This window comes from Embiotoca jacksoni, unplaced genomic scaffold, assembly GCF_022577435.1.
Source record: "Embiotoca jacksoni isolate LCO1_2020_lvr unplaced genomic scaffold, fEmbJac1.0.p SCAF_6, whole genome shotgun sequence".
In the NCBI taxonomy this organism is placed as follows: domain Eukaryota; kingdom Metazoa; phylum Chordata; class Actinopteri; family Embiotocidae; genus Embiotoca; species Embiotoca jacksoni.
This window is the reverse complement of record NW_027185414.1, coordinates 18,819,498-18,831,889: the sequence shown is the minus strand read 5'-3', so window position 1 is coordinate 18,831,889 and position 12,392 is coordinate 18,819,498. Positions and strand designations below refer to the sequence as shown.

Sequence of the window (12,392 nt, the reverse complement as noted above, 5' to 3'; positions counted from 1 at the left end):
AATGCAAAGTAACACATACATTGGCTCTTCTTATTGCTGGCGACAGCATCCAACAAAAACTGCCAACACTGACATTCTTTGCAGCAGAATGAGTCAGTTTCTGTTGGCATTGGACGGCAAATTGAGCAAATCACTGTTTGCCTGCAGCAGCTCAGTCTCTGGATGGTCCCTGCCGGCCATATCCTCTTGCACAGCTCATGCAGCGGCAGCCTCAGTCTCTCTGTGCTGCATTGCTTTGGCTGTATAATCTGGCTTGAATAAATGCATCTGAATATCAGAGTCTGCAAAAATACAGTAGATTAGAATATATAGTCGTCCATAACATCCTCTACACTCTTATTCTGGGATGATGTTTTCACTATTGGAAGTTGGTAGCAGTGCAAGGGAAGAGAACAAGGTTTTGTTTTGTTTTTGCCTCTTAGCCATCCAGACAACTCAATTAGCCTGTAATTCTTCACTACAGGCCAAATATACCATCATTACCATCATTTGATTGTACACGTCAAATGATGCTACTGGTGCAGATTTTACAGCTGCATCCCAGACACAAAGTGAATATTAACAATACCATTTATTCTTTTTCACACTGTATCCCTAATTCTGATAGATGAAGATGAGGTTGAAAATTGTTGAATTGGTCCTTTAAGTAAAATGACATTATATGATGGGCTGGGAAAAAACAAAACAGAAACCTTTATATTCACTGTAAATACATGACTTCCCTACACAGCTCTATAATTATGTTTCAAAACACAATCTTTTTCATTGTTTTATAAACACGTCAATTTCATTGCAACATAAAAACTACAAATTAACTCCCCAGTTCTGTCACTATCACTTATCAGTATCGGCAGCAGCTGCCTGCAGAAGACATATGTGATTTTTGGCATGATTAATCAAACATCTGCACATGGTTTTCCCCATTGTCTTTTGTGTTTCACAGCATTTCCAAATGTTAATAGATTCCCAGGCTGTAGCATTCCCACTTTTTGCCCACTTTCTTTTCTTATCTATTTTAATTTTGTATGAACAATAGGCATCATATGGTTTGGCAAAATACTGTGGTTGTTTCTACATTTTGATTATTTTTTTCCAGAAGAAAGTGGCACAATCCCAAGATATACCATTACAAATATTTAGCAATTGTATAATCACACTTAATTATTAGAGATAATGCTAAAGAGACTTATAGTAGAAAGTGTAAGGAGGTTTTTAGGAAACACCTCACACCTTTCAAAACACAGGTATTTCACAAATAGGTATTTACATTTGCACTTCAAGTCACACTCTCACATTTTCTCATTCCAGATCTCCAGACTTCTTTCAGACTCTTAACACAATAATGTTTGCTTTGAACAAAAGCTGTCACCCATCATAGTATTAATGTTGGAATATTATTTAGGATTCATAATTACTGGGAAATCTCTTCTGAGTCTGTATCTTGGGCTATTATTTACTCAAACTCTTACCATCCAACTATATGGAAATAGTTGAAAAAGAAGGATTAGAAAATTGAATCACTGTTTTTTTGCTCTCCCTTCTTCCTAATATATTATTGGTGTTTTCCCTCTATCTTTACTTGTTCACCCCAGAAAGACAAGGAGATACTTCAAGCTTCTATCAGGTTCAATTCTCAGGTTTATTTCTGGCAGCAGGCAGTCTAATAACACTGTCAAATAACACAGAAATCAATGTGGTTAAATGGTGGTAAAGTGCCTAACCCAGACAGGAGTCGACAGCAAGCTCACAACTAGATTGGTTTCTTCTGAAAACAAAAATAACCCAAGATGAAGCCTTTTTACACAGATTTACACTGAGTGTTCAAAACGGTTTGTGTTCATCAAATAACAGCCTTTGACCCATTTTTGCTCCAATGCGAATGTAATGAAGATCATGGAGCTGGTCAACTCTACTGGAAGATGCCTCAGTAGAACATCTGATGTCTTAAACAGAAATATTTGACATACTCAATCAAAGAAAGTCAGAATAACAAGTCTTTGATGCATCTTGGCATTTCATCTCTGTGCTCTGTTGTGGCTGCTAATATTGTCCCCTAAAATGTTCTGCACTCGAGATACAGACAAGCTTCGATCCTCATCCTTTAAACACCAGGGACTCATAACAGACCTTGCATTAATGAGTATTTGCTCCTTTGCCTGGTGACTTCTATGTTTGCCTTGAGTGGAGCTGCCCAAAAAAATGTATGTCAGGTTAATTGGTGATTCTAAATTGCCCGTAGGTATTTGAGCATGCATGTCTGTTTCTGTCTGCATTTCTGTGTTGGCCCTTTGTTTTTCTGGCCCTGGCCCTGTGCTGACCTGTTCAGGGTTTACCCCACCTTTGCCCAAAGTCCGGTGGGATAGGTCCAGCCCACCATGACCCTGTTCAGGATAAAGCAGGTATAGATGAAGGATGGATGAATGGGTAATACCAGGCTAATAGTGTGGCCCACACTTCCCTTTGTGAAACCCTACGAAGGACAATTCCTTCATAGCAAAGACAGGCATTATGACAAAGAACATTACTGTCAAAACTTATAATATATCTGCCAAATGGCAAGAAGTGGGAATTATTAAAATATTATTATCCAATTACATTCATATAAGGGTTGCTTTATAAACACACACTCCTGTACATTTCTACTTCTTCACCATCCCTAACTAATTTTCACTGAAACTTTGTCGATATTGACTTCAGAGTACACATTCAAGTATGCTTAAAGCAATTTTTATTGTACACAATAATGTTTTCAAGGATTTGCCTCCACTCTTAAAGTCCTTATTGCTGCTCATAACAAAAATGAAGTCTTTTCTGCAACATTTAACTTCATAATCATTTGCACTTCACAGCCCATTTTTGGAAATGATTGCCTCTGAATGAACCATAATGTAAATTCCTCAAATGTATATCAGTGCTTGCATTATTAGTGGTAATGCCACCTGGACTTTCTACACTAATATTGTTTACAAGTACGGTAAATGCATATTAAATTCAATTAAGGACAGACTTTTTGTAATGAGTACTTTACTTGATAGTTACTGTACGTCAAAAAATTTTACTACTAAAATGGCTAATTATGATCTCTGAAATTCTAACAACAGACAATGGCAGCTGATACTCTTGCCAAATGTGACTCTCTCAGTATCACATCACTTTCTGTACAATTCAATTCGTATTGAATCTTAAAATGTATTAGATTGTTTTCTGCACCAAGCTGGAATCTGTGAAACTGATAGATAATGAGCTGAGAGTTTCTACGTAGGATAACTCTCCCTGGTAATAAAGCTGTGGAGCTAAAGCAAGTGAAGCTGTAATGAAGTTTGGCAAAATTAGGCTGTTCATAAAGAACCCTGTTACTCAAACAGAGCAGCTGAAGAGGTGGACATGAAACTCTGAGTGTTGTTAGGTATTTTTTTTCCTGGTGCAGTTAGTGTGGTATTGATCATTGCTGGTCCAAGTCTTCAGGAATCAGCTTGTATTGATTTCACTTCAGTTGTAAGCCTCTCTTTCTGACCTATGTCTCTCTTCAGGCCAAGCACCTTTTCCAACATCCAAATCTCTCTGCTGAGGGTTTACTAAAACATGTCATTACAGCAGCTGTTCTCAAGCAAATTTCCAAAATCATCTGTACTTGAATCCTCAAAAAACAGCCTATTATAGCTCTTTTCAGCCATTAGTTGGTGGAGACTAAATTTGCTGTGGCCTGAAACACTTCAGTAGCACAAGAAGTATGTTCCCTCTGTTGGGTTGTTATATTGAGGATGTGGTTGTGCTTTTAGAGGAGTAATATGTTCCTTCGCCTGGACCCTTATTATCATTCATAAAAACAGCCTGCTTTTAGCCAGAAGACTCAGCAGGAGAGTATTAATAGCTTTAGTGGAGTTGGAGTCAATACTGTGTGTGTATGTGAGCTATTAAGTAACATATATTTGTCTGTGTTTGTAATCAAGTACAGTATGTGCGTGCCAAATGAAGAGGCCTCCATTACTTACATGTTATTTTAAGAATTTATTTCAAGGTTTTAAAGATTATTTTTAATGTACAGCTGGGTGCTATAATGCAGATTCTGTAATTGCAGTTATATGAAGCTCTAATTTTATATATTTTTTGTTGTTGTTGTTTTCCCCTGGCAGTCTCAACCTTCCCTCGTCTAGTCGTGCATACATGTGAAACCTAATAGTGTCCGGATACAAAGCTCAGCAATGTAAAATGACAGTTGTGTCTTCATTCCTTCCCCCAAAAGAGGTTTCTGGCCATAGTGTTTGTCTTTGTTCACAACCCATATACATATAAACACAAGAAAGAAACCTAAAACAATACTTAGATTTTTCTATTTATATCAAGTCCAAATATTCTCTGAGCCAGTTCTCCCGGTTGAAACAGCTTGGTTTCGGCATACTAGACCGATTATGCTTTGCATCGCCTTGGATGGTTTCCCATTTACCTTGCTGCTTAGGAGGCATACTACAGGGGACAATGGAATATTAATACCAAACATACTATCTGAATGCACATTACTTCTGCTCAGAATGTTTTCACAGGAAGGAAAGGCCACAGTAAATGTATCAATGTACCAGACTCACCACAACCACGCTAATAGAAGTCTGATCCAACTTTACTCATTCTCTTAATTTATGAGGAGTTCTGTAGGTCCGAAGTAAAGTCTTCAGCGGAATACCTAAAGAGTTTGACAGGTAATTCTAATGCTGCAGTATATTTTCCTTCTGGTCTGTGGTAAGAGATGCTCCCAAATATCTTTCCTACTGTGCCCCCAGCAAAATGTATTTTTTGTTTTATTGCTGTATTCATGTTTCTTAAGGTCGGACCTAATGTTCATGACTTTGTTTGAGCTTTTACTTTTACACGAGTTGCCAGGTGTTTCCTCTGCTCTTAAAATACAAGAGTACTTTTAGTGTTGCACAATTTATTCATCAGATAGACATTCTGTCTCCAGCTTGTTGCTGCATTAAAAACCTTGGTGCTTTAGAAAGAGGAATTGATTGAGGTGTTGAAGTTCAGTGCTCTTGGGTATGAAGACTGTCTGTGAGCTGTATACCTTCAAATAGCCGTCCTGGGGACTCCTCTTGGCAACAAATCGATAAGCAGCTAACTTTTGACCACGATCATATTCTTTAAAAGTAGCTCATACAATATATATGCCCTTTAATGTAGCACTAGCATAATCAGTAATCATTTATGCAAAGGCATTTAATGGAGATTTGGGGAAATTTGTAAGTTAGAAAGCCAAAGTGGTAATTCAAAACCATGAATTTGAATGGAAACAACCTCAATATAATATACTGTTTTATATTATTCAGTTAAATTAGCACGATTTGATTGGGCATTGCTATCACGGCAACAAGTAATCCTGCAATGGAAAACGAAATTACTATTTCTGCTGCACCATAAAAAGTGGAATTGAATCCACAGAGTACAAATGACCTCTGTAGCTGGTCTTATTTTTCTGCTAGCAAGATAAACTTTGATAGCAGAGCCTTTACAGACTTTGAAAGGGTGTGGTTTAGACTAAACCTGCCTGCGACAGATTAATGACCCTTGGGCCTCAGTGACAAACTTGAACGTCCTGGAGCAGCTGGTCAACTATTGAGGTTCAGCGTCACTCCTTCCCTTTAGGGATTAACCAGGATGAATCTGATGTGTCCTAAAGAGGATGCTGTATTTTACTCAGCAAAGAACCCAGAATTCCTCCCCCTCAACACTTTGGGCCTCCAAAGAGATGTAAAAATAAAGATGGATGTTGACAGCTGGTGTTGTGCCGTTGTCTGAATTGATATCCGTTAAGGTGTAATTTCAAAGGTGTAGACACATGAGGGTGTTTGAGTTCAAGTCCAGGCGAATTGAGGTATGTAATGTGAAAGCTGGGTCAGGGGGCTGTTGTTCTTTTTCTGAAAGCTTGAGGTAATTATCTTATATACTGTGTTGTAAGTCCAATATCTTCACTTGGTTAAATGTTTTCCTCACACAAACCCTTCTCATTTTGACTTCCATTAAAGGGAAAGACAAAATTTGCAAATTACCTCAAAAATAAACCCTTTTCTTGTTCCTCATCACCCCACTAAAACCAAATTCAATTGAATTGAATTATGCAGACCTGCCCAAATGTGATGGATTGACAGCAAGGATATTACCTGTAAGGGCTTATTATTATTCAGCGGTTTGACTGGGCTCAATGACACATTTTAGAAAGACTAAAACCAGTGTGAAGAACCCAAATGTGTCTACAGGAGAGTGCTCAGGTTTCTTTCTCTGAAAATAAACAATATGTAATTCAAATGCAAAATATTCACCTTTTGTGAGGTTTAAAACATCCCTGGACCTTAAACATCAACTTCCTGGCATGGCGAAACATCAAACATTGCCGCATCCCCCAGGCGATGCCCTTTCACAAATATGCACGGGCTTCTCAATATATCATCATCAATGTCTTAAGGCTATTCTGACCCGATTTGATGCCAGCTCGACGAAGATCGTGAACGTATGAAATATGTAATTTCCTGTTGCCAGCAGGGGGCGCTGGGACTATGACTGAATATTACCATACAGGTGTCTTCAGGGCGGGACTTTTATCAAAGATGTGTAATGTTTGAGGAAGATCGGAATATGTACATAAAAGTTACAGCAACTTTTAGTTTCATGGCGAGACGCTCAAAATGGCTGCCCTGCCACGGGTTCAACGGAAACAAATTCTTTTGATAACTTTTCATCTCCCAGGTGTTAAGATAGGACAGACAAAATTTCAGGTCGGCCCGTCAAAGTCAAATAATAATAGCCATAGGGCAGCAGACATTAGTTGTCTGGATAGTTTCACCTTGTGGGGCTGACGGAAGGTCAGAGGTCAGCTGGTTCACAGCATGAGACTGAGTCAAACCACAGCCAAAAGGGGAGTTAATGATTGTTTATTCGGCCTGGTGACTTTTATTACGTAAAAGCTTTTGGGAGTTTATCTGTAGATCTGTGGTGTCCTGCGTCGTAAGTTCTTGTAACTTCAGGATGACCTGATACTCTATGCGCTGAAAAGGATGTCCTGCTACATGGTTGAAGAAGTCCTCCAGCGTTTCAGTAGAAAGAAAGCCTTCTTTGCTTAACAATACTTTTTTTCTGAAACATTTGCTGTAACCTCTTGTGACCATTGACTTTATTTAAAAGTAGACACAGGTCATAGAAAAATTAGTCCATTAGGTCTATTTGATTTAACTGATCTGTGATGCAACTAACTGTATCAAGTCTAGTCTGATTCATTAGGAATAAAAGTGATATAAAATAGTGTATCATCTGCATGGAGTGTTTTGTATTTACAGTTATATGACCTATTGGGAGCATCAAAGAAGAAAGAAGCATCGGAGTCAGAAGTTACTGTCCTGGTGCACCATTTGTAGTACGTAGAGTAGAGAATAAGTTGTTACCAACTTGGATATCTTTGTAGTTGAGAGTTTAAAACACATAACTGCACTGCCACCTGCTCATTAAGTTTCACTCAGGCTGTTATTTTTGTTCAATGTTATAAGTCACAATTTCCTGAATGGGAATTACAAAAATAGAAGTGTTATCTCAGAGGATCTACAAAATCTGTGCAGAAATTACAAGATTTTTTTTTTTCCTATAATCCTTCTGATGATTTTTACTATCATAGTTTGTCATGCCCATGCATGCAATCAGCCATAAAACCTCTGCATACACACTCTGGTGGCTGTTGACACAAAGGAGCACCCAAGATGCTCTTTGCTGAATCTCGAGGGGCTGAGTTGGAGGCTGAAGGTGCTCCTCAGTTGCATCAGGTCACTATAAATAGGGCAGTGGAAAGTTTACAAACTCCCTTGATGGTTTAGTTAGGGCACTAAAGTATTGCAGCTGTGAAAGCTGTGCACAGCATTACGGCTGCAGTTATAATTATGAGAAAAAACTAAACAAAACCTAAAACATGCAGATTAGGAATGATTAAAATCTGTAAGGTGTTCGGAAGTGATAGAATGGTTTATGTCTTAACTTTCACTGTTACAACTGCCAATTTTTTTTTTAACATTTTCTTTCTTATTTTTATTACCTACTGTGGCCCGAACACTTCACTACACTTCCATGATGTTATATTGATAATGAGCATTCTTCTGACTGGCAATGGTGGTTTCTGCTCTCTCCTCAGTGAATCCAGATGTGACCAGTGATCACAAACATCATCATCATTATCATCATCCACCTGTCAAAGATTCAGAAATGGAGGGCAGATCCAGGAGCCTCAGACTGACGGGAGCCATCTGGATCCTGGTATTGCCTTGCTTACATATGTTCCTGGCCTTGTAACAGCTGCCTTTTTGCAGCATGAAACTTTTAAACTTGATTTCAAGCTTATTTATCCAGAAACAAAAGGGCCAGTGGATGTAACAAGCGCCGATATATCACGGACCTCCACTTCCACACACTGCTGGACATGGTAGGAATGAACACTAATGATCGTGTGGAAATGACAAGACTCCGTGGCTTATATAAAACAGCATATGGTGGCTTTGCAAACATTAATTGATCATTTTCTTATCAGTTACCTGGCATTCATCAACTCTAACAGTGACTTATTTAACAGATCATATTGAAAATCACTACAGAATATATTGTAAATGTTTTATTGTATTTCTGCACATTAAAACTCATCTGTAGGTGTAAAAGCATTAATTTGCTTCCTCATATCACACTACACCAGGTAGTACATCTTTTCAGTGTTCCCCACAGCTCTTGCAGCTGCAATGTTTGTACAAAGCCAAATTAAAATGGCCTTTTATTCTTAAGAATTTTTTCTGCGTATAAACCAACACACAGGTATTTTTTATACATAAGTGCTTCAGACTGTGCTTCAAATAATTGTGGGAAACCTACACTATACTATCAGGTATGTATTGTATGTTGTAAATTTTTCTAATAACAAAACAAAGAAAATAACTCAAGACATCTGCTTCTCTTCTTTATAAAAGCTACCTTTCAGTCTGGAATCCATTTAATTGGTATATTTCAATGGTAAAAGTGACCTGTAATGGTACAGCGGATAGAGGTGGTGAAAGGAGAGGGGTGGGCAGGTGGAAGTGGGGGGTAAGTGAGAGAATTCACACCACTTTCTTCTTTAGAAATAGATTAGTTTCTTCAGGAGTCTATTATCATCTTTCAAACTCAATCTTCCTCTGCCTTCATAGGCCTGGATAGGGGCCGATAGCTCCTGGAGCCACTGGTGGGGAAGAATCCAATTGCTTCTACCTGCTACCTGACTGCATGCTGCTGGTGTGTTGATGACAGGTTTCTATGCAGAGAAAAGTAAAATAATTTGTTTCACATATTTTGCCATGCATGTCTGGTCAGTGGCTGAGAGAGAAAAGTACTCACTGGTACTGAAAATTGACTCTTTGGCTCACATATGCTGGGGAACTATTTGTAGAGCTAAAAAATATCCCCTTTTTAGATGCTGCAGGAGTGAAAATGGCACTCTTTATGACCAAATGTGATTACTCATATTCAGCATATATTCATGTATGCATTCACAGCACAGAACTAAACCAGACAAAAACATTAAAGCTGCTACTGTAAATAGATCGCAGTGTAACTGAGACATTCCATTATGTTTTTCTATGTGTTCAAGTGTACAGAAAGATTTATAACAGATTGTTTTAACAATAGTTCTGTAATGATACAAACATAATTCTAAGACAATATGACCTTAATTTATGATGGTATATTACAATTAATTGGTACTTACAAATGTCTGTGTGAGACCTGTCACGATTTCTTAATGTGGAAATGAGCAATGCAACACGCAAATTAGATTTCATCTTTTGTTTCACCAAAGGTTGCAGCTTTTTCTAGCCTAAGGTACAATTCCCTCAAGTACACTGTTTGATCATATGTGATCATATTGTAAAAGCTACCTTGCAGTTATGTTAAAGCATGCACAGTAATTGTGACAGTGAGATGCTCATCATGATATGCAGTCAAAGTTGTTTGAGGAGCTTGAAGCTCAAGGTTTATAAATGTGATTCATTATCCTCATCATTTCTTACATTGGATTTAATGTCTTCTGTTGTGGCTTTTGTTTCTGGGTGAGATTTCCTAACGACAATAGTCAGTGCTTAACAAGCGTAATGCAGTTGTCTCACTTCTTAACAAGTCATGACGGCTCCCCGAAACCAATTATATTACAGGTTGTCGCCCTCAAAGTCAGAGCTATTCTCATTGGAACTAATGTGTTAATGACACCTTTAAAGAATGGCGTTCAGTTTCTAACAAGGTGACAGGCACAAGACGCAGAGACAAAGGAGCCTTGATGCTAACTATACAGTCAATGCCAGGTTATACTGGTTCTTCTGTAGTTAAAGAAAGGAGTTCAATTTGATTTCTTATGCGGTTCATTCCTGCTACACAGTGTTATTTAGAGGAAGGAAAAAAAAGACCAAATGTTGATGACAGTGCCGGAGTCAGTGATACTGCACCCACCTTCAGAGAGGTGTCATCCTGCAGGCACCGCAACGTTGAACACCATGTTTACTTTCTAATATCCTGTTTGGAGAGTAAATTTGTCATTTGACAAAATAAATCCCTGCATTACATGTGGCTCTATTTTTACTCAGTTGTCTTTAAAGGAAAACTTTTTTTTTTACTACAGCTTGTCGGTTCAGTCTGTTCTACTGGGGTACTCACTGAAATCAATGCAAAGATCCTGGAATGCAACTACTTTGCTAAAAAGCAGTTGAATGATCACACAGGTTGTAAACAAACTCCCCAGGATAGTCAAACTTGTTAGGAAACAGTATAATGATGATCCAAACTGTCTATACCAGACATTGATTACAGATTACAGATCTGAGCAAGTGTCGGCTTGTTTACAACCTGTCGGAGTTTCTGTCGTTTGTTGGTTCTGTTTTCACCAACGACACCATCGCCTCTTTTCCACTGATGGTGGAACTCAGCTCAGCTCTACTCACTTGTTGGGGATAGTCCCTGGTGCCTTGTATTTTTTTTGGTATCACTGCCATTGAGGTTCCAGGCAAACTGAACCAACAACAAAAGGTGACATGAGAACACTCAGTGATTAATCAGAGAGAATCATCACAGGCACGACCCGCCATTGTTACGCCAGGCTTATAGGAGGCGCAATTTGTCTTATTCACTGAATCTGAAACTGCATCCCCTCTTTATCCTCCATTGTTCATATGTGTGTTGCGTTGAAAAAGATGTCAGTGCAGTTTCTTGCGGCGTCACTTTTGTAACAATGCTGTATTGAGGGGGGAATGTCTGTTGTGGAAATAAAATCCAGAAAAGTACCTGCTACCAAACAATGAGTAGAGATGAGTAAAGTAGAGCCACTACCTGCAGTGGAAAATGGGTTTATGTTCCCAGATGTCAGCAGTGTTTTAGATGAGCATGTGATTAAGTCCAACAAACTTAGAATTTCTGTTCACCGTAATAATTTTGTGAAATAACTTTAAGCCTTTTTTCCAGCAGTATCTCGAGGCTTTAGGTTGTCATCCATACATTTTGTCTGGCTCCCGGTTAGGCTCACAGCAGCTTCATCTAGCAAGAGCTGAGAATCATCAAGTCTTTCCAAACCTGCTGGGACATGTAATCCACGGTTTTATGCTTTAATGTGGCTTTAAAATGATTTTATTCTCCTGTATCAATCATTACTTTTACTTGGAAACCATGAACTCTCACTGAAATTTTACTTCTATCAAAAAATGCTGTATATTTCTGTTCTAAACAATCCTGTCATATATATCAGATCACATGTTAATACTTTTTAATAAAATGGTGAAAGTAAAGATTACACAACAGTTTCTGCTGATGTTTGTTCATCTTTTTCAGCGACATTTGAAGCAGTTTTGGTATTTTTTTTGTCCTGTTGCCTTGATGGTTTGAGCAGCACTGAGATCTGAGTGCTCGTCACTGCAACGCTGTGCCCTCATGTTGACACCTTGAATCCGTGATCTCACGCTTTGGTGAGCACTCATGACTACAGGCGAGAGCTGGAAGAAGGATTGAGTAGAAATTTGATATCTTTGATTTACAGCTCAGCTTTGACCTCGCAGTCCATTTATTACCAATGTCTGTATCTTGAAGTCGGTCTCACCATCCATTTTACAGTCACTGGTGAATGAGACACCAGCATACCTGAAGTGGTTCTGAAGGTCCTGAAGTACGTGTCTCGCGTGTCCTTTGTTTTTTTTTACTACCAAATACCTCATCTACTGGTCCCAGTGACTTCATGTATTCATATACAACACCTCAACAATGATTGCCTCTTTACAGCAGAGATGCTGCCTTCATGCTATCAGTAACTATTAATAGAGTGTGCATGGAGCTGCAGCTCTGATGGCGGTGGTCCAAACTACGAACAACAGTTA

The 12,392-nt window shown here is 38.6% G+C and overlaps 1 protein-coding gene across 1 annotated transcript in view; it reads left to right on the top strand.

Annotated features, from left to right (window-relative positions):
• The window catches only part of gpc5a (glypican 5a), a 122,258-nt gene extending 110,464 nt beyond the window's left edge, over positions 1–11,794 (top strand). The window contains exon 9 of the mRNA XM_069173365.1: positions 8,159–11,794. Within this exon, the coding sequence (XP_069029466.1) occupies positions 8,159–8,316 (158 nt within the window). The 3' untranslated portion in view covers positions 8,317–11,794. The remainder of the gene's footprint in view (positions 1–8,158) is intronic.
• The last annotated feature ends 598 nt before the right edge of the window (positions 11,795–12,392 follow it).